The 22,651-nt window shown below is 46.0% G+C and overlaps 1 protein-coding gene across 1 annotated transcript in view; it reads right to left on the bottom strand.

Annotated features, from left to right (window-relative positions):
* Positions 1–22,651, bottom strand: part of LOC126188361 (protein apterous-like) — a gene marked incomplete at its 5' end in the record, with an annotated part of 351,323 nt that overhangs the window by 29,821 nt on the left and 298,851 nt on the right. Inside the window, one exon of the mRNA XM_049929960.1 lies at positions 7,557–7,771. Coding sequence (XP_049785917.1) covers positions 7,557–7,771 — 215 coding nt within the window. The remainder of the gene's footprint in view (positions 1–7,556; positions 7,772–22,651) is intronic.

The following is a 22,651-nucleotide window of genomic DNA, read 5'->3' as shown; positions in this document are numbered from 1 at the left end:
TTTTTCGTAGCTTATGTGGTCCTTTATTTATCCTCACACCGTTTGTAGATGGTTTACCACTTCCAGTTTCTTGGGGAATCTAATAAGACAGTGATCGCACAGGTTCAAATGGTTCTGAGCACTATGGGACTTAACTTCTTAGGTCATCAGTCCCCCAGAACTTAGAACTACTCAAACCTAACTAACCTAAGGACATCACACACATCCGTGCCCGAGGCAGGATTCAAACCTGCGACCGCAGCGGTCGCGCGGCTCCAGACTATAGCGCCTAGAACCGCTCGGCTACCCCGGCCGGCGATCGCACAGGCAAACAAAGCGTTCGAAATTAGGTAACACCCGATAGGTATACAACACACCTAACATATAGATACAGCGGCTACGATATTAACGGACCAAAGCTACTAGGAAGACTACCGTAGTCTACTGTAGCCTACGGTAGTTTTACAAATGTAGCCTAGAGCGATTTAGGTAAGCCACGAAAAGTCTAAATGTAGATGCTCAGATGAGGATTTGAACTGCCATCCTCCTGAATGCCAGCACTACCTGCTCAGGAAGAAAGGGAAGAAGAAGAAGAAGAAGAAGAGGAAGAGGAAAAGAAGAAGACTAAGGATTGCACTGAACCTTCGATGACTCCAGTAGTATAAGAAATCGAGTCTGCCTTAATGCAAAACACCCTGTTATTCGTTTATTTCTTTATTCTCACATACTAGCAATTCTGAATCAGGAACCAAGTGCGAAAGTTTTGTTTTTCTGTGTATAAAAGCAGCTACATACAATACAACGAAGATGGCATGATCTTCGACAAGTAAAAAAGGCAACAGACAGAAAAAAAGCCTACAGAAAATATGTCGCAAACAGTGACAATAATTGCTTAAAACATGCTGTAACATACAATAAATAAGAATTAAAAAAAACACTGATGATGGTGATATTTGTCGCCGAAACTAGTTTGGGAGAATAAAGAAATAAACGAATAACAAGGTGTTTTGCATCAAGGGGGACTCAATTTCTGATATTACTGTTTTTCTATGCAAACACGGACCAAATGGAAGAGTTCCAAGATAAAATTATTGTCTTCGATGACTAATATGTTTATGTCACTCACCACACTAAGTACTTTTGAATGTGCAGCATCTACATGAACATGGAAAATGAAACACGAGAGACGTGGCGAATTCAAAGAACGCAGAATTACGCTTATCTAGGTCACTAGAAAATTTTCGGCAAATTCAGGTGCAAGAGCGAGAAAATTAAGAGAAAAAATATTCCATGCCTAGAAGAAGCTAATTATGATAGGCATCGCTAAAGAAAAAAGATAGGAAGATTACGGTATGACATCCGGTAGATGATGCCATTAAAAACGAAGTACTGGCTAGGCTCAGAAGAATAGGGAAGTAAGTAGGCCATCTTCTGTGTCAAAAGACCGATTCCGGCATTTCCCTCAAGCAACGTAAGGAAACCATAGGAGACCTACATCTGAATTCCAATAGACGTCTTTAAGCAAGTATTCAAGCATGCACGTGTTCCGTTAACTCACTCCCATTGTGTGGGCCCGTTCGGGAAGCAGATACGCCAGGACCTTGGGGAGAGGATGTCAAGGGTCACGGAGGGCGGGGGATACGTAGCGTTCTTAGTCGCAATTTCTTGTGTGCCACACATTTAACACAGTGTTCCTAGTTCGTTAATCGTTATCTGTTACATGACAGTTGTTAAACCGGACTGCCTATTTTTTCACTGCCCGCGCTATTTTCGGCGCGTCGTAAGATTCGGCTTTCTCGTTAGGACCGGCAGGCCTTTCTTCCATCGCGTGGCGCCGCCACTGTGTGGGATGTTTTTGGCGCAGCGCGGCGCTTCTTTCGTAGGCAGCTCTGCTACGCGGGCGGGCCATTCGGGTCCTAACAAAGTAGCAGCTTTTTCGGGGACATTTTTCGGAAGGCTGATAACGGTTGTTTATGGTCCCAGCTGGCGATACAAAGACGCCTGTTATGTATAAGGCTACTTGACGTCAGAAACTGAAACACACTATCTCGAAAAGAGGAAAAGAAACGGAGAACACACTAGTAAGGATTACGAGCTTCTTGTGTTATTCTACAGGTATTCGACTGCTGTAGTCGCGCCATTTCTGACACTGGTGTGTCGAGACAAAATTCATGACGACACACTCAAATCTCTGTGGGATTACGCAGTGCGAAACATGTCGAGTAAAACTGGAAAGGTGTTCGTGGAAAAGTCTACCTGGTAATAACTTAAAGCTTCCAAACTATTTTTGATAAATTCTTTTTTCACATACTAAGTTCGTCAACAGTACTAATCAGTGGTCGTGGTTATTTAAAATCTATCCAGTCAGCAAGATGTTAACTTTTGGAGATTAATAGCACACATGTTAAAAGAATTACTAACATTAAGATACGTGAACACAAAATAAGCAATCTCGCATATGCGAATGACTTAGTTGTGATGGCAGATTCGATTGAAAGTTTGCGAAGTAATATTTCAGAGCTAGATCAGAAATGTAAGGGCTATGGTATGAAGATTAGCATCTCCAAAACGAAAGTAATGTCAGTGGGAAAGAGATATAAACGGGTTGAATGCCAAATAGGAGGAACAATGTTAGAACGGGTGGACGGTTTCAAGTACTTAGGATGCATATTCTCACAGGATGGGAACATGGTGAAAGAACTGGAAGCGAGGTGTAGCAAAGCTAATGCAGTGAGCGCTCAGCTACGATCTACTCTCTTGCGCAAGAAGGAAGTCAGTACCAAGACTAAGTTATCTGTGCACCGTTCAATCTTTCGACCAACTTTGTTGTAGGGGAGCGAAAGCTGGGTGGATTCAGGTTACCTTATCAACAAGGTTGAGGTTACGGAGATGAAAGTAGCTAGGATGATTGCAGGTACTAGTAGATGGGAACACGGGCAGGAGGGTGTCCACAATGAGGAAATCAAAGAAAAACTGGGAATAAAGTCTATAGATGTAGCAGTCAGGGCGAACAGGTTTAGATGGTGGGGTCATGTTACACGCATGGGAGAAGCAAGGTTACCCAAGAGACTCATGGGTTCAGCAGTAGAAGGTAGGAGGAGTCGGGGCAGACCAAGGAGAAGGTACCTGGATTCGGTTAAGAATGATTTTGAAGTGACAGGCTTAACATCAGAGGAGGCACCAATGTTAGCACTGAATAGGGGATCATGGAGGAATTTTATAAGGGGGACTATGTTCCAGATTGAACGCTGAAAGGCATAATCAGTCTTAAATGTTGTTGATGATGATGATGATGATGATGATGATGATAACATAATGAGGCAGCAACTGATTCACTTTTCAGTTGCAAAAGATTTTATCGACAGATATCCATCATGTTGCACCCTGTTTCAAATTCTCTTGAGCTTAGTTTTTTGCGATATCTCCTTTCAGTTGTGGCATGTAGAACAGTTCTAATAAAAATTTCTCCACAGTAAAACAATTTAGATGGGTGACATGAAAACATCGTAAGTTCCAACGAACATTAGCAATACAGAGCCAGGTTATGCTTTTGTTGGGAGCTACTTTAGTTGCTGGAAATTTGTCCCTATATCAAGTGTACTTACGTTATTTCGTTTAATGTGGGCGCGGTAGAAAATTAAAATTCCAAGTCTGGACTGAAAAGTAGTTTCAGGGAAGGTGAAAGTACCATACGTGCAAGTGATACTGCAGATAATATTAGAAGGGAAAGTGATGGAAACTCAGATCTTTACATGGCACATGTGGATTAAAAAAAGAGTTTTTGTCAGCACCATAAAGTGCATTTAAAATGTTTAATATCCAAACCGGTCTTTGGGTGTATAACCCACATTCACTGGCTTACACTAGTTTATGTATGTCTATATAAATGACATGTACAGTTCAACTCGATATTGCTGTGAAATCTTCAATGGCGACATTTCTTGGTCACACTGGACACAGTTGAAAACACTGAATTGAGCAAAATATTTATGACTGAAATGAGGGCTGGGAATAGACGAGTAATTTACTGGCTGGCTCTGAGCACTATGCGACTTAACTTCTGAGGTCATCAGTCGCCTAGAACTTAGAACTAATTAAACCTAACTAACCTAAGGACATCACACACAGCCATGCCCGAGGCAGGATTCGAACCTACGATCGTAGCGGTCGCTCGGTTCCAGACTGCAGCGCCTAGAACATCACGGCCACTCCGGCTGGGAGCAATTTACTGCACCTACAATAACTCCACTTCGGGGAAAAAATGACAGAGACGAGTCCGTGGCGGAAGCAAACTGATGGGTGGAAGTAAAAGAGCAGATGTTTAGGTTCACTAATGTTATTGCCTTTTTGTATGAAAGTAAAACAAAATATACGATTATGGCTAAGAAAAATTGTTCAAATGGCTCTGAGCACTATGGGACTTAACATCTGTGGTCATCAGTCCCCTAGAACTACTTAAACCTAACTAACCTAAGGACATCATACACATCCATGCCCGAGGCAGGATTCGAACCTGCGACCGTAACGGTCACGCGGTTCCAGACTGAAGCGCCTAGAACCGCACGGCCATACCGGCCAGCTTATGGCTAAGAGAAAGAAACAAAGAGGACCATAAAGGAGAGTAACAAACCGAACGAAATGGTGACGCTATGGTCAAAGTAGCAAAAACAAACCCTATTAGCTAGAGATGAAGGTTACACAAGTTGTGTGAAACGTGGAACACGTACGCAGCAAACTGGGACACGCGAAGAATGCGGAGTTTTGCTTCGAAAGAAAGTTGCTTGTACAAAACTCAGTGGAGAATTTCTGAAGCAATACGTGCAGAATTCAGTGCGTGCAGAAATTCCACGCAAGCGATTGGACAACTGAAAAAAGTAGATCAATTGGAATTGTGACGTTACAAGTACGCGTAAAGCTTGTTTTCCACATAAAGTGCAGAATTAGAAGATGTCCGGCGAAACAGGTGATAAAAGTACGACCGCAGAAAGAAGGGACGGGTGTACCGTTACGTTCTCCAGCAGCAAGAAATAAAATGAGATTGTAAGCGCACCATTTATACAGGAACCAGGGTGTTTCCATTGCTTGGTCACTGTGGTCCTGACTATGCGAAGTGTGGATATCGACCGCATGTGAGTTTTCAAGTAGTCATTGTGTCGCTGAAGTCTAGTGGACGTATTAAAAATGTTGAGAAACAGAGTTACTTGGATATAGCCTATTACTGGACACAAAATGTGAAATTAATGTAAACGAAAGATAAGCAGGGGAAAAGTGATGACAGGAAGAAGAGCAAGCAATAACACAGAGGAAAATATGGTAACAAGTAGCAGTTTAGCAAGTAGTTTTACGGGTGTAAATGATAAGACACAAGCACTGTATTATATGTTTCATATAACAGTTCTAGTTACTTGGCACTCACCAGTATGATTACAAAACTGTTGTCGTTCTTGTTAGTGTCGGTCTAGAATATTCTCCATGTGAATAATAATAACAGTATTGTAATCATACTGGTGAGTGTCAAGTAACTAGAACTGTTATATGAAACATATAATACAGTGCTTGTGTCTTATCATTTACACCCGTAAAAATAACATTATTATTATTCACATGGAGAATATTCTAGCCCGACACTAACAAGAACGACAACAGTATTGTAATCATACTGGTGAGTGCCAAGTAACTAGAACTGTTATTGTTGATTTATTCGCTGTCAGGCCTCGTATCCACAGTTGCAGTTATATACGTAATATAATGTAGATTGTACACTGTCTTTTACGACCATAACAAAAGCCTTATTTAGGCCGTACGTGTTTAGCTTCATTTCAAAGCATCTTCAGTGCTATAATTCTGTGGTTGTATTCCTAACGTTCTTTTACACGTAGGTTATCGATTTTTAATACCCTGCCCTTCACTGCATTATACTAAAAGTGAACACCTATGTGTAGAAGAATATTAGGAATGATGCAGGAAACGAAAAATCTAACCACTGAAGGTGGTATATACCTGAAAGTACTTGTACTTCATATTTTGTTCGTCTGAATTATTGAATGTAAACCATGTGCATTCCGTTATCTATATGCATTGAAAATAATAGTAAATGAAGCTGTATTTAAAGGGAACAAGGTTACTGGAAGGGTAGCTACTAGGCACATGGTCACAGCTCTTATCTTTCTCGTGTATCCCTGTGTGTGTGTGTGTCCCCTCTCCTCCAGTAAATAATTCTGAGCGTTGTTATGGTCTTCAATCCGAAGACTTGTTCGATGTACTCTCCATGCTACTCTATCCTGTGCAAACCTCTTCATCTCCAAATAACTATTGCAAACTACATCGTACTGGATCTACTTAATGCATTCATCTCTTGGTCTCCCTTTACGATTCCCTCCCCCCACCCCCCCCACCCCACCCCCCAATACCAAATTTGTGGTCCCCTGACGTCTCAGAATGCGCCCTATCAATCGATCTCTTCTTCTAGTCAGGATGTGCAACAACGTTCTTTTATCATCAGTTACATTCAGCATCTTCTTATTAGTTACGTGGTCTATCCATCTAATCTTCAAATATAACCAGTTTATCGTCGACGTTTCACTTCCATACATGGCTACACATCAGCCAAGTGCCTTCAGAAAAGATTTTCTAGCATTTTAATCTATATTCGATGTTAACAAATTTCTCTTCTACAGATCGCGAGGGATTAGCCGAGTGGTCTAGGGCGCTGCAGTCATGGACTGTGCGGCTGGTCCCGGCGGAGGTTCGAGTCCTCCCTCGGGAATGGGTGTGTGTGTTGTCCTTAGGATGATTTAGGTTAAGTAGTGTGTAAGGTTAGGGACTGATAGCCTTAGCAGTTAAGTCCCATAAGATTTCATACACGTTTGAACATTTTTCTTCTACAGGAACGCCTTTCTTGCCGTTGTCAGTCTACATTATATATCCTCTCTATTTCGGTCGTCATCAGTTCTTTTGCTCCCCAAATGGCTAAACTCATCTACTACCTTAAGTGTATCATTTCCTAATCTACTTCCCCCAGCATCGAAGGATTTAATTCGACAACATTCCGTTATCCTTGTTTTTCTTTTGTCGATGTTCATCTCACATCCTCCTTTCAAGACACTGTCTATTCCGGTTAACTGCTCTTCCAAGTCCTTTGCTGCCTCTAACAGAATTACAATGTCATCGGCAAACCTGAAAGTTTTTATTTGTTCTCCCTGAACTTTGATTCCTACTCTAAATATTTCTTTGGTTTCCTGTATTGCTAGCTCAATGTACAGATTAAATAACATCGGGGATAGGGCACAACCCTGTCCCACTGTCAATCACTGCTTCGCTTTCCATGCCCCTCGACTCTGATAGTCTTCAATTAAATTTGCGACTGGTGATAGGACTAGTTTGGGTTGAACTCTCCAAGCGGTGGAGTAGAATGGCAAATCCTGTAACTCAGTTGTATGTAGTATATACCGTGGGAAGAGGATGAAGCAGACGACAAAAGAAATCGTCATGTTTAAGCAGATGATGTGACTTTTGTGTGAAACGTTTAGCCCTTGCCCGCAAGGCGAGTGTTAGGAACACAGTCATAGTCAGCTCACCTGCAGCACCCTCTTGGGCAGCCCCGTCTTCTGCGACAGCTGCTTCAGGTCCTTGGCGTCGGGGTTGTGGTTGATGGCGAAGTAGGACTTCATGGTTCGCAGCTGGTGGTGCTTGAAGGAAGTGCGCATGCGCTTGGTGCGCTGCTGGCCGTTCACCACCCCGGGCGTGCCCGGCCCGCGGCCAAACGGCGTGTCCAGGTAGTCCGCGTTCAGATCTGCAACCGCGGGAACACAACAAGGTCAGGACGCGAATACCGTGCGCAAAGAACGGCACGTTTTTGACATAAGTGGCGCTTGCCCACGAAATACACTAAGGCAAACTACATTTAACAAACACTAAGAGCTGCTGGTGAAGTAAATCCCTACTCATTACTGCACTACTGGCCATTAAATTGCTACACCAAGAAGAAATGCAGATGATAAACGCGTATTCATCGGACAAATACATTATACTACAACTGACATGTGATTACATTTTCACGCAATTTGGGTGCATAGATTCTGAGAAATCAGTAGCCAGAACAACCACCTCTGGCTGTAATAACGGCCTTGATACGCCTGGGCATTGAGTCAAACAGAGCTTGGATGACGTGTACAGGTACAGCTGCCCATGCAGCTTCAACACGATACCACAGTTCATCAAGAGTAGTGACTGGCGTATTGTGACGAACCAGTTGCTAGGCCGCCATTGACCAAATGTTTCTCAATTGGTGAGAGGTCTGAAGAATGTACTAGCCAGGGCAGCAGTCGAACATTTTCTGTATCCACAAAGGCCCGTACAGGACTTCCAACATGCGGTCGTGCATTATCCTGTTGAAATGTAGGGTTTCGCAGGGATCGAATTAAGGGTAGAGCCACGGGTCGTAATACATCTGAAATGTAACGTCCATTGTTCAAAGTGCCGTCAATGCGAACAAGAGGTGACCGAGATGCGTAACCAATGGCACCCCATACCATCACGCCGGGTGATACGCCAGTATGGCGATGACGAATACACGCTTCCAATGTGCGTTCACCGCGATGTCGCCAAACACGGATGCGACCATCATGATGCTGTTAAGAGAACCTGGATTCATCCGAAAAAATGACGTTTTGCCATTCGTGCACCCAGGTTCGTCGTTGAGTTCACCATCGCAGGCGCTCCTGTCTGTGATGCAGCGTCAAGGGTAACCGCAGCCACGGTCTCCAAGCTGATAGTCCATGCTGCTGCAAACGTCGTCGAACTGTTCGTGCAGATGGTGGTTGCGTTGCAAACGTCCCCATCTGTTGACTCAGGGATCGATACGTGGCTGCACGATCCGTTACAGCCATGCGGATAAGATGCCTGTCATCTCGACTGCTAGTGATACGACGCCGTTGGGATCCAGCACGGCGTTCCGTATTACCCTCCTGAACCCACCGCTTCCATATTCTGCTAACAGTCATCGGATCCCGACCAACGCGAGCAACAATGTCGCGATATGATAAACCTCAATCGCGATAGGCTACAATCCTACCCTTATCAAAGTCGGAAACGTGATGGTACGCATTTCTCCTCCTTACACGAGGCATCACAACAACGTTTCACCAGGCAACGCCGGTCAACTGCTGTTTGTGTATGAGAAATCGGTTGGGAACTTTCCTCATGCCAGCACGTTGTAGGTGTCACCACCGGCACCAACCTTGTGTGAATGCTCTGAAAATCTAATCATTTGCATATCACAGCATCTTCTTCCTCTCGGTTAAATTTCGCGTCTGTAGCACGTCATCTTCGTGGTGTATCAATTTTAATGGCCAGTAGTGTAGATTTAACAAACACTAAGAGCTGCTACTGAAGTAAATCCCTACTATTTACTTGTTTCGATCAACAAAGCCTCATCAAGTAACACTTATCTACATCAGCTTGTAGGGTAGCCATCCTTCAACAGCGCAAAATAAATATATAAAATAAACGGCCATATTACGTCAATAAATATACTATCAACAGTAAAATGCACTTATAGCATTAAACAATGGAAAATCTAGGGTGGAATAATGACAATACTATGAAAAGGACAGAGTGCTATTCATCATATAGGGGAGATGCTGAGACGCAAATAGGCAGAACAAAAATAGTACTAAACATGTAAAATTTCTGTCAGAAGGCTTTCTTCCGAAACAAACATCATACACATATACATCCACATAAACGCAGCTCACACACAGTCTTTTTGTTATGCCTGTCCGCAACTCAACATCTCCTTTTCGTAATACTGTCACTAATAAAATTAACGACTTTAAGAACAGGTTCCTTTATCTGTGTTGAGTCCTTTCTTCTTCAAACGACTCTCTTCAAATACAGGATGGGCCAAACTGAAACTGACCCAGAAAATATTTCATGCATTTTAAAATAGGCAACCCAGCTTACAGCATCTGCCTTGGGAGAATATACTGTTAGTTGGGTTGCCTATCTTAAAGTGCTTCCCGGGCCAGTTTTAAAATGTTCAAATGTGTGCCAAATTTGAGGATAAAATAGAATTAAACGAAAGAATGATCTGACATACGAATATCTAAAAACATGGTATTTGCATGTATACGCGAACACATTTTAAGTTGCATAGTTACATTTTTCCGTAGGAATACTGCGGTGTTTCCTTGAAGAAAGTAACGCATGGTTTATACTCCTCTTTTTCTCAAACCTGAAAATGTTTTTCATCTTTAGAGACCTCACAACATACGAAATACAGAAGCATGGAACAGCTATCATAAACTTATTAGTGCAAAAATGCAATAGAAATATCTTCCATTCCGCCGGCCGACGTGGCCGAGCGGTTCTAGGTGCTACAGTCTGGAACCGCGCGACCGCTACGGTCGCAGGTTCGAATCCTGCCACGGGCATGGATGTGTGTGATATCCTTACGTTAGTTAGGTTTAAGTAGTTCTAAGTTCTAGGGGACTGATGACCTCAGCAGTTAAGTCCCATAGTGCTCAGAGCCATTTGAACCATTTTCTTCCATTCCTTATTAGTAAACGCACATGTCTTCATAAGTACCTGAAAGTGAATTACTTTTCAATTTTTTACTTGATGTTTAATGTGATTTAGCACATGGAGAATATTTTTGACAAGTTAAAACTGTCTGTGCAACCGGGACACGACCAACCACACTTATGTTACTTAGGAGGTGCTCCTGTAAAGCCACAGTTTATTACTGACTTTTTACGGGCAAGATCCCGGGTTCAAATTCCACTTCGTAGTACAGTTTTTATCTGGTCACAAAGGATGGAACAACATCTGCCTCATTTCTAGCCTTGATGGTTTGGTGGATACGCTCTACGCCTTTACTGGTCCCCTGGGAGTTTTATTCATGCAGAATAATGGATGAGACTCTACTTAAATCAGAATGAATCGAGAAGAGATAGCGTTACGCAGGAATTTGAGTTTCGGTCCATTGAGGATGGTCAGGTACGTCACTCAAGAAACGGGTGGGTATTAAAAACGGCTCACAGTTCTACTGGCCACAAACCGTCAGAAGCATTATGGAAACGCATCTTTCAGAAAATTAAATAAACTAAATCACAATAAACTAAAGCACGTGTAACCAGCTTCCTACAAGACACTGACCTGAAAACCGACCGATACATCGTCCTGTGCTCAAGGAGTTATTGAACGGCAGAGTTGAAGGTGTCTGTAATCTGCAAACCGCTTCCCCAAACACTAACATATGCTTTCAGAACAGGCCCACTATAATTTTTTTTAACAGCTCTTAAGTTACTCTTGCAAGTCTGAATGGACTCCTTTCCACTCCTCCAATCGAGGAAAAATTGGTTAGTGGTATTAGGAGCACAATACAAGTATCCATGGTGATGTCAGATATGCTGACCTTCCAGTCACGTATACCAGGTAAAGAAAATTAGCAAGGGTGGGAATCGACCCAAACCGTCACCCTCACTGGCTTCCTTCTACAGAGTGACCTGCGAGGGACGAAGACAGCGGACATACACTCCTGGAAATGGAAAAAAAGAACACATTGACACCGGTGTGTCAGACCCACCATACTTGCTCCGGACACTGCGAGAGGGCTGTACAAGCAATGATCACACTCACGACACAGCGGACACACCAGGAACCGCGGTGTTGGCCGTCGAATGGTGCTAGCTGCGCAGCATTTGTGCACCGCCGCCGTCAGTGTCAGCCAGTTTGCCGTGGCATACGGAGCTCCATCGCAGTCGTTAACACTGGTAGCATGCCGCGACAGCGTGGACGTGAACCGTATGTGCAGTTGACGGACTTTAAGCGAGGGCGTATAGTGGGCATGCGGGAGGCCGGGTGGACGTACCGCCGAATTGCTCAACACGTGGGGCGTGAGGACTCCACAGTACATCAATGTTGTCGCCAGTGGTCGGCGGAAGGTGCACGTGCCCGTCGACCTGGGACCGGACCGCAGCGACGCACGGATGCACGCCAAGACCGTAGGATCCTACGCAGTGCCGTAGGGGACCGCACCGCCACTTCCCAGCAAATTAGGGACACTGTTGCTCCTGGGGTATCGGCGAGGACCATTCGCAACCGTCTCCATGAAGCTGGGCTACGGTCCCGCACACCGTTAGGCCGTCTTCCGCTCACGCCCCAACATCGTGCAGCCCGCCTCCAGTGGTGTCGCGACAGGCGTGAATGGAGGGACGAATGGAGACGTGTCGTCTTCAGCGATGAGAGTCGCTTCTGCCTTGGTGCCAATGATGGTCGTATGCGTGTTTGGCGCCGTGCAGGTGAGCGCCACAATCAAGACTGCATACGACCGAGGCACACAGGGCCAACACCCGGCATCATGGTGTGGGGAGCGATCTCCTACACTGGCCGTACACCACTGGTGATCGTCGAGGGGACACTGAATAGTGCACGGTACATCCAAACCGTCATCGAACCCATCGTTCTACCATTCCTAGACCGGCAAGGGAACTTGCTGTTCCAACAGGACAATGCACGTCCGCATGTATCCCGTGCCACCCAACGTGCTCTAGAAGGTGTAAGTCAACTACCCTGGCCAGCAAGATCTCCGGATCTGTCCCCCATTGAGCATTTTTGGGACTGGATGAAGCGTCGTCTCACGCGGTCTGCACGTCCAGCACGAACGCTGGTCCAACTGAGGCGCCAGGTGGAAATGGCATGGCAAGCCGTTCCACAGGACTACATCCAGCATCTCTACGATCGTCTCCATGGGAGAATAGCAGCCTGCATTGCTGCCAAAGGTGGATATACACTGTACTAGTGCCGACATTGTGCATGCCTTGTTGCCTGTGTCTATGTGCCTGTGGTTCTGTCAGTGTGATCATGTGATGTATCTGACCCCAGGAATGTGTCAATAAAGTTTCCCCTTCCTGGGACGATGAATTCACGGTGTTCTTATTTCAATTTCCAGGAGTGTAGCTCAGATCTGGCACACGGGGTGGCTTGACATCAGCGGACACTTCGCTAATTAGTGAAGGTTTAGGTCCGGACTGCAGATGTATTTCATTACGGAGGTTTCACGACACATTTATTTCGCACACGAAACTTAGAAATGCTCTCAGTTAGCTACTGAAATGTGAGGAGGAAGGGGAGTTATTTAGATCCCTCGGGGCGCCACTGTAAGTTGTGGAGCAGACGTTAGGCAACAAGAGTTGTGACTACACGCCTATTAAATTAAGTTGAACGTTGTTCAGCTACGGGGCGCCTTGGGCAACTCCGAGGCGCCGGGCTCACGGGAACCAGCGGAGTCCTTTGATCCGTGATGTGTGTGAAACAAGTGTCGCAGCTGTATCCGCACGGGACCCGCTTCCATCACAGCTGACTTGTTTTCGGCGCGCGCCCTCGCGACAGCGCGAATGAAGACGGAGCATGCGGCGGTCTGGAAATGTGCCATCAAATCGATGTTTACTCACTTCTCTCTCTCCGCGGCTTGACGATTTAACAGCTCTCGCCGGCAGAGCTGCGTCCAAGCATCGCGCCACTGCTCCTGTGGGACTGCCCTGAGGAATACTGAGGTTGCAACTTTTGAAATGACAAAATTTTTGCCATGGATTGGAGTGTGAATAAATATTACACTTTGTAACACCACGCCATGTTTATTTGTCTGTATGTTAAGGCTGATCTCGGATGGTACTGTAGGAATTTTAATTCGGTTTTCATTAATAGGTAAGACTCATTCACAAGGAAGATTTGTGTGGCTGAGCGGTTCTAGGCGCTTCAGTCAGGAACCGCGCTCCTGCTACGGTCGCAGCTTAGAATCCAGCCTCCGGCATGGATGTGTGATGTCAAGTAGTTCAAATGGGTCTGAGAACTATGGGACTTAACTGCTGAGGTCATCAGTCCCCTAGAACTTAGAACTGCTTAAACCTAACTAACCTAAGGACATCACACACATCCATGTCCGAGCCAGGATTCGAACCTGCGACCGCAGCGGCCGCACGGTTCCAGACTGTAGCACCTAGAACCGCTCGGCCACCCCCGTGTGATGTCCTTAGGTTAGTTAGGTTTAAGTAGTTCTCAGTCTAGGGGACTGATGACCTCAGATGTTAAGTCCCATAGTGCTTAGAGCCATTTGAACCATTTTTTGAAGATTTGTGTACATAATTTATTAACGCTACACCGGAGATGTTGCCCAACCATACATACGAGGTGCATTCAAGTTCTAAGGCCTCCGATTTTTTTTTTCTCCGGACTGGAAAGAGATAGAAACATGCGCATTGTTTTAAAATGCCGCGTTCATTGTCAATACGTTCCAGAGATGGCAGCACCGTACGGCAGATGGAATTTTACCGCCAGCGGCGAGAATGAGAACTGTTTTAAATACTTAAAATGGCGACGTTTTCCTTACTTGAACAGCATGCAATCATTCGTTTTCTGAATTTGCGTGGTATGAAACCAATTGAAATTCATCGACAGTTGAAGGAGACATGTGGTGATGGAGTTATGGATGTGTCGAAAGTGCGTTCGTGGGTGCGACAGGTTAATGAAGCCAGAACATCGTGTGACAACAAACCGAAACAACCTCGGGCTCGCACTAGCCGGTCTGACGACATGATCGAGAAAGTGGAGAGAATTGTTTTGGGGGATCGCCGAATGACTGTTGAACAGATCGCCTCCAGAGTTGGCATTTCTGTGGGTTCTGTGCACACAATCCTGCATGAGGACCTGAAAATGCGAAAAGTGTCATCCAGGTGGATGCCACGAATGCTGACGGACGACCACACGGCTGCCCGTGTGGCATGTTGCCAAGCAATGTTGACGCGCAACGACAGCACGAATGGGACTTTCTTTTCATCGGTTGTGACAATGGATGAGACGTGGATGCCCTTTTTCAATCCAGAAACAAAGCGCCAGTCAGCTCAATGGAAGCACACAGATTCACCGTCACCAAAAAAATTTCGGGTAACCGCCAGTGCTGAAAAAATGATGGTGTCCATGTTCTGGGACAGCGAGGGCGTAATCCTTACCCATTGCGTTCCAAAGGGCACTGCGGTAACAGGTGCATCCCACGAAAGTGTTTTGAAGAACAAATTCCTCCCTGCACTGCAACAAAAACGTCCGGGAAGGGCTGCACGTGTGCTGTTTCACCAAGACAACGCACCCGCACATCGAGCTAACGTTACGCAACAGTTTCTTCGTGATAACAACTTTGAAGTGCTCCCTACTCACCTGACCTGGCTCCTAGTGACTTTTGGCTTTTTCCAACAATGAAAGACACTCTCCGTGGCTGCACATTCACCAGCCGTGCTGCTATTGCCTCAGCGATTTTCCAGTGGTCAAAACAGACTCCTAAAATAGCCTTCGCCGCTGCCATGGAATCATGGCGTCAGCGTTGTGAAAAATGTGTACGTCTGCAGGGCGATTACGTCGAGAAGTAACGCCAGTTTCATCGATTTCGGGTGAGTAGTTAATCAGAAAAAAAATCAGAGGCCTTAGAACTTGAATGCACCTCGTACTGCTACCCGTGCCAAGCCGTGGGAGGTCGCTAGTGCACCATAATTTCTACACGTTCAATTTTCACTTTTAATTTATTTTAAAATGCTTAAGATGCCGGAAACACTGCAGTTGTTAACAACAGTGAAATAACCACAAAAATTATGAGCTTATTTACTAATATTGACACCTCCTGTGTTTCCAGCACCGCGGTCACTTAGAAGTCGAAATTACAGTTATGGCAATTATAACGAATAGCGAAGTCCATCGCGAAAATGTTTTCATTTAATAAAATTCAACGAGACTATGAACCCACAAGAAATAGAATGACATCCGATCAGAATGGTCACTGAGATACATTATCAACATCCTTTCGCCTAATGATGGATAAAACCGTGGTATATCGCTCTAGCACTTCAAATGAGTACCGATCAGCGGATACAAAATTTCGATACGGGATCGTTCCGTGACGATGTTACAAACTTTCAGACATGATTGAGGAAGGGTAAATCTATCAATTTAAGGTAAGGGGGTGCTGGTTTGGGAACAACCGAGCCGGAAGTTACAAGCAAAATCATTTTGATCCCTCTGACAGAGGCACACATGTGCCGGTACTGTTGTTCCTAACATTGTAGGGTAGGATACTATCAGAGGTGATTTAGTATGCACCAAAACCAGAAAGACATCTCTGGTATACATGGGCATGGGCAGCTGTTCCTGTACACGCCATCCAAGCTCTGTATGACTCAATGCCCAGGCGTATCAACCCGTTATTACGGCCATAGGTGGTTGTTCTGGGTACTGATTTTGTGGTGTCACCGCCAGACACCACACTTGCTTGGTGGTAGCCTTTAAATCGGCCGCGGTCCGCTAGTATACGACGGACCCGCGTGTCGCCACTGTCAGTGATTGCAGACCTAGCGCCGCCACACGGCAGGTCTAGAGACACTTCCTAGAACTCGCCCCAACTGATAAAGGCGCCTTGCTAGGTCGTAGCAAATGACGTAGCTGAAGGGTATGCTAACTATCATCTCGGCAAATGAGAGCGTAATTTGTCAGTAACCATCTCTAGCAAAGTCGGCTGTACAACTGGGGCGAGTGCTAGGAAGTGTCTCTAGACCTGCCGTGTGGCGGCGCTCGGTCTGCAATCACTGACAGTGGCGACACGCGGATCCGTCGTATACTAGCGGACCGCGGCCGATTTAAAGGCTACCACCTAGCAAGTGTGGTGTCTGGCGGTGACACCACAGATTTCTCAGGATCTATGCACCCAAATTGCGTGAAAATGTAATCACATGTCAGTTCTAGTACAATATATTTGTCCAATGAATACCCGTGTATCATCTGCATTTCTTCTTGGTGTAGCAATTTTAATGGCCAGTAGTGTAGTAATGACACAAAATTTGTCCTTAAATGTATCTGTGGCTGGACGCATTCTTCGCCAACGGCCCTGTAAATTAACTGGTGTTTGACCGAGAGAATAAATGAAGCCGGAAATATGGCGAGAATTTAGTGAAATCCTCCGAAGCAAACTTCCGGAAGATCAACGCTATTTCAGCACCGGAGCACTCTCTCTCTCTCTCTCTCTCTCTCTCTCTCTCTGTGTGTGTGTGTGTGTGTGTGTGTGTGTGTCTGTGTGTGTCTGTCTGTCTGTCTGTCTGTCTCTTTCTAACAAAGGCACGAGAAGGGCTCGCCTGGCGGTATGAAGTCCCGGCTGCCAATTTCATGGCGCTCTGCAGGAAACGGCTATCGGCGATAGCTATGGAAGCCCGAGGGGAGCGGTGGGTCAGGTCTCGCGCCGGCTTCTGGAAGCGGCGACGTCGCCCGGCGGGACGCAAGTCGCCCCGCAGCGCGCGGCAGGGATTACCGGGCGCGCTGTCAGCGGCAGGGACAGGGGCAGCGGCTGGGTGGGGGCCTGCGACGCCGCGCCGGATACCGGCTAATTGGGCGCCGCGGCGGCCGGCGGATCAGCGCGACGCAAGCCGCTTTGCCAGCGCCGCGCGCTGATTGGTTCCGCTGTCAGCCGGATTAGGCGGGCGTCGCCGGGGGCGGCGCCGGCTGCAGGCGCGCCGCCGGAAGCTCCACTCTCTTCCGCCCCCTGACCTGCCGGCAGGCCGCAGCGTGCAGAGCCGCTTCCACGTTCTACTGGGCCGCCAATGCGATCAAAGTACGTGACGAGATCCCAGAAAAATACTCTAATCTTTCGCAGAAAAGACGTTCTGCCTAAGTGGACCACAGTGGCCAGTTTGTAAACAAAATTTGTTATTGTATTTTCGACTTAGTGTCTCGCAAATGGCTTCATTCATAGTGCCGACTTCTTAACAAGTCAACTGTGTACTTCCGGGCGTTTATGCGCAATATTTAAGGGGTCAACCCAGACCACTTCTTCACGGGCTGCGACTTAAGCCTCCCTCTGTGCCCGCAGCCTGGGCTTCTAACAATCTGTCTTTTTTTTTTTTTTTTTTTTTTTTTGTAGTTTTAGGGCGCAAAACTACAGTGGTCATTAGCGCCCAGACTAAGTTATGAATGCACTACGAGGTACAAGGTTAAAACAGCAACTAAAAAGGACAACACTATAAAAGGCACATTAACAGGCAATGGATTAAAAGAAAACAGCATAATCAAATGTCCTTAGACAGGTTTGTCAAGTGGATAAAACGAAGAACGCGAGCAGCTGCTCCTGGGTCACCCTCTAAAATGTCATCCAGAGTACTTGGCAGGCCAAGATCAACGCGCAGTGTATTAAAATTCGGACAGGACGTTAAAATGTGACGTACCGTCAGCAACTGCCCACATGGGTACAACGGCGCCGGCTCAGCCGTCAGCAGATGGCGATGGCTGAACCGGCAGTGTCCAATCCGTAACCGGGCCAAAACGACCTCCTCCCGCCGAGAAGGGCGTGAAGAGGTCGTCCAAGCCGTGGGGAGAGGTTTCAAAGCCCGAAGCTTGTTTTCAGTAAGTGTAGACCAATCGGCATGCCACGGCGATAAAATGCGCTGACAAATGATCCTGCTAAAATCAGATGGAGGTACACAACAAGAAGCTGTCCGAGGCTGGAGGACCGCAGCCTTGGCCGCGGCATCTGCAGCTTCGTTCCCAGGGATACCGACATGGCCAGGAACCCACATAAAGGTAACTGGAGAACCGTCGTCCGCCAGCTGCTGAAGAGAGCGTTGGATCCGGTGCACGAATTGGTGAACCGGATACGGATCACGGAGGCTCTGGATGGCGCTCAGGGTATCAGAGCAGATGACATAAGCAGAATGTCGGCGGCGGAGGATATAAAGAACAGCCTGATAGAGGGCAAATAGCTGTGAAGACCGAACAATGGCCATGGAGCCGCTATTTGAAACTGTGTGCCCCCAACAATAAAAGAACACCCGACACCGTCGTTGGTCTTACATCCATCTGTATAAATGATGATCGTATTAATGAACTTCGAACGAAGTTCGACAAACTGCGAGCGGTATACCGAAGCTGGGGTAACCTCCTTTGGGAGCGAGCTGAGGTCAAGGTGAACGCGAACCTGAGCCTGGAACCAAGGTGGCGTTTGGCACTCGCTCACTCTAAAGGTTGACCTCTTGCCCCCTGTTCACGGCTGAGTTTCACTCCCGATGCTCATTACGCCCTTTGACGCTCTCGTTTTCCAAAGACTAGGACTACTTAATGTGACTTTTCAGGCTTTCCCGACGGATCTGTTGTCAACAGGCTTCTCGAGTTTTCTGTCGGATCGTACCGTGTAAATACAATACCACCATATTTCATCGATGTAACCGCTCCATCTTCAGGTGGTGGTAGTGGGCGGGCCTTGCAGCGGTGACAGCAGCAGCTGCAGCTGCAGCTACCACCAGTTGCCTCGATTAAATATTGTGAGATTTACACAATACGATCGCCGGCCGCTGTGGCCGAGTGGTTCTAGGAGCTTCAGTCTGGAACCGCTACGGTCACAGGTTCGAATCCTGCCTCGGGCATGGATGTGTGTGATGTCCTTAGGTTAGTTAGGTTTAAGTAGTTGTAAGTTCTAGGGGACTGATAACCTCAGATGTTAAGTCCCATAGTGCCCAGAGCCATCTGAACCATTTGAACGATCCGGCGAAAAATCCGAGAAGCGTATTTGCGAGGACTACCTCGTAGTGTTAAAAGACGATCCTAATCTCCACAAGCTAGTTGTGTACCGGATACCGTACGGTAGTTGCATGTCTAACGTGCTTCGGCTGATCAGGGCAGACAAGAAGAGGCAAGGAATATCAGCGTCACACCCGACTAAACCAGCCAAGGAAATCAGCTGTCTCCGAGCCCTGTCTCGAATACACTATCAGACCAAAATGTCCTAGACTGATTTTATCCTCGGCTTGTACCCAACGCCAGCACCGCAACCAAGGTGGCAGCTTGAAGTAACAATTGTAAGCAGTTTATCTGCATTCCACCAGTCACATGTGAGCAGGCGGTATTAAGTAGTGGACGTGCGACTGTAGTATGTCAACGTTATGGTGTCACAAACCGCAGTATACCGACACCTCTAAACCAAGTGTTCAAGACATTCTCGACACCCAATACCTACCATCGGATCGCCAGATTGTATACCGTGATTCATCACTCCACACAACGTTTTTCCGCTGTTCAATCGTCCAATGCTTACAATCCTTACGCCAATCGAGGCGTCGTTTGGCATTTACCGGCGTGATGTGTGCAGCCCCTCGACCATGAAATCCAAGTTTTCTCACCTCCCGCCTAATTGTCATAGTACTTGCAGTGGATTCTAATGCAGTTTGGAAATCCTGTGTGATGGTGTGGATAGATGTCTGCCCACTACACATTACGACCCTCTTCAACTGTTGGCGATCTCTGTCAGTCAACAGTTGAGTTCGACCTGTACGCTCTTGTGCTTTACGTATCCCTGTACGTTTCCGCTTCACCATTACATCGGAAACAGTGGACCTACGGATGTTTAGGAGTGTGGAAACCTCGCGTACACACGTATGCCCACGTTCGAAGTCTGTGAGTTCTGCGGAGCGCCCCATTCTGCTCTCTCACGATGTCTAATGACTACTGAGGTCGCTGATATGGAGTACCTGGCAGTAGATGGTAGCACTATGCACCTAATTTGAAAAAACGTATGTTTTTGGGGTTGTCCGGATACTTTTGATCATATAGTGTAGCTTCTCAGCGTTGACATTTGAGATGTAGAACGAACACTTAAAACCCTTCTTTAGCAGTTTTGTACGTGGCATCAGCGTAAGAATATGATGAGTAAGAAAGTGTTTCATTCGCAATATTTGACAGTAGATATACGAGCCATATATACCTGTTGGTAGATTCTGTCGAAATGAATGTGCGATATGCATTGCATTCTACTCTTTATTTTAATAAACTTTCATTACTATCTTGTGAACCTACATAGTTAATTCGACATTGAAAATTGGAATGATTTGCCGCTTTATGCAGTTCACTGCGGCTGGGTGATACTACGAGGCCAATCCAAATAGAGGGATTCCTCGTTCGGCCAGCTGCTATAGCCCCCTTCCTTCCCAGATTTTTCAGGTTGTGTGTGCGTGTGTGTGTGTGTGTGTGTGTGTGTGTGTGTGTGTGTGTGTTGTGGCGGGGAGAGTTAGGGGCGCTTAACAATGAGGTTATCAGCGAAATTAGTAGAAAGGAAATGTTTAAAACGGAGAAAATGAGAGAAAAGGAGGGAAAAAAGTGTCTCAGATAAAATCGCTCTCACTTTCCCCAAATCTCACCCATGATCAGCCGCGCAATCACACTAACTCACATCATGAAAGACACGGCGCTGGGTCGCTGCATCTTGATGTTGATGACAGCCCTTAGTAAGTTATTGCTGTTGTCACTTTAGTGATCGGCCTGGTTGCGAACATTCACTATAGTTTTCTTTTATGAAGGCTGTGTTCGATTTTATGTTACTGACTGAGGAGAGTTGACAGAAAGCAGAACAATCGCATCCCGAAGGCTTTCCACGCCGATATCATCGGTCCCACTTTCACTGATAATGTCTCATCGTTTCGGATGACGAGACACGTGTCATCTGCCTCTACAGTTACGCCGTAAAATATTTTCACCCTAGTAGTGGCTCACGTTTCATCGAGCGTGCAGATGCAGTTGTAGTCCGTGGACCTGCACGACATTATGTATTCTTTTATATCGAGTTACGTTCCATTTTTTACACATTTTCACAAGAAAAAAAGACTCCGCATGCATCGATCGAAACAGTAGCACTAAGTTAACAGTCCTACAGAAAACAACTCTATACTTTTGCACTCGTTAGAAAAAAACTAGCAATACACATATTAGTAAATCTGTGAAAACAAACAACATACTTTACTATAGTCTACGAATACGGTACATCAGTATGGTACCTACGCTAACAGACCTGTGAAATAAATGTGTAAGATATCGCTTTGCCTGTTCCGTTGTCACGTACTTAGGCAAGGTCACAACACTAGGTAACATGCAACGGCTGAAGTTCAGGATCTTCAAGAAACATTTCATTTCCACGACATTCGTTTATCTGGGTGATATAGCTTATATAACCTTGACCTTCACGCCAAGTTACATCCCTAAGACCACAGACATTCGACGATATTTCATAGCCCGAGTTTTTCGAGTTACTGGGGCACAGGATTCAGTCTTCACATACGATCAGCTGAAAACTGGGTAGAATCTTATTATTGTGTTTAGGCTTTGCTGTGTTTGTACCCTAATACAAATATTCTCATCACGATCTCTTATTTCAGTTCTTTCATTATATCTCTGTGAGCTCACCAATACCACAGAAACAGAAATTTGGTGTTTCTTACACGTCGATAGCAATGGAATCGCCAAAGAACGGGATCTAAATCGATTTCAAAAATGCCCGTGGAAAGCAGTTTATAACTTCAATACTTATCTCTACATTCTACAACAATACAAAGTTGTAGTGTTAAGTCTTCAGCCGGCCGGTGTGGCCGTGCGGTTCTAAGCGCGTCAGTTTGGAACCGCGTGACCGCTACGGTCGCAGGTTCGAATCCTGCCTCGGGCATGGATGTGTGTGATGTCCTTAGGTTAGTTAGGTTTAAGTAGCTCTAAGTTCTAGGGGACTGATGACCTCAGTAGTTAAGTCCCATAGTGCTCAGAGCCGTTTGAACCATTTGTTAAGTCTTCGTGAATTAAGTAGCACGTTTCTAGGACCACAAGTAGAAAACAC

This window comes from Schistocerca cancellata, chromosome 5, assembly GCF_023864275.1.
Source record: "Schistocerca cancellata isolate TAMUIC-IGC-003103 chromosome 5, iqSchCanc2.1, whole genome shotgun sequence".
In the NCBI taxonomy this organism is placed as follows: domain Eukaryota; kingdom Metazoa; phylum Arthropoda; class Insecta; order Orthoptera; family Acrididae; genus Schistocerca; species Schistocerca cancellata.
The sequence above is the reverse complement of the archived record's forward strand: the minus strand, read 5'-3'. Positions and strand labels throughout refer to the sequence as shown.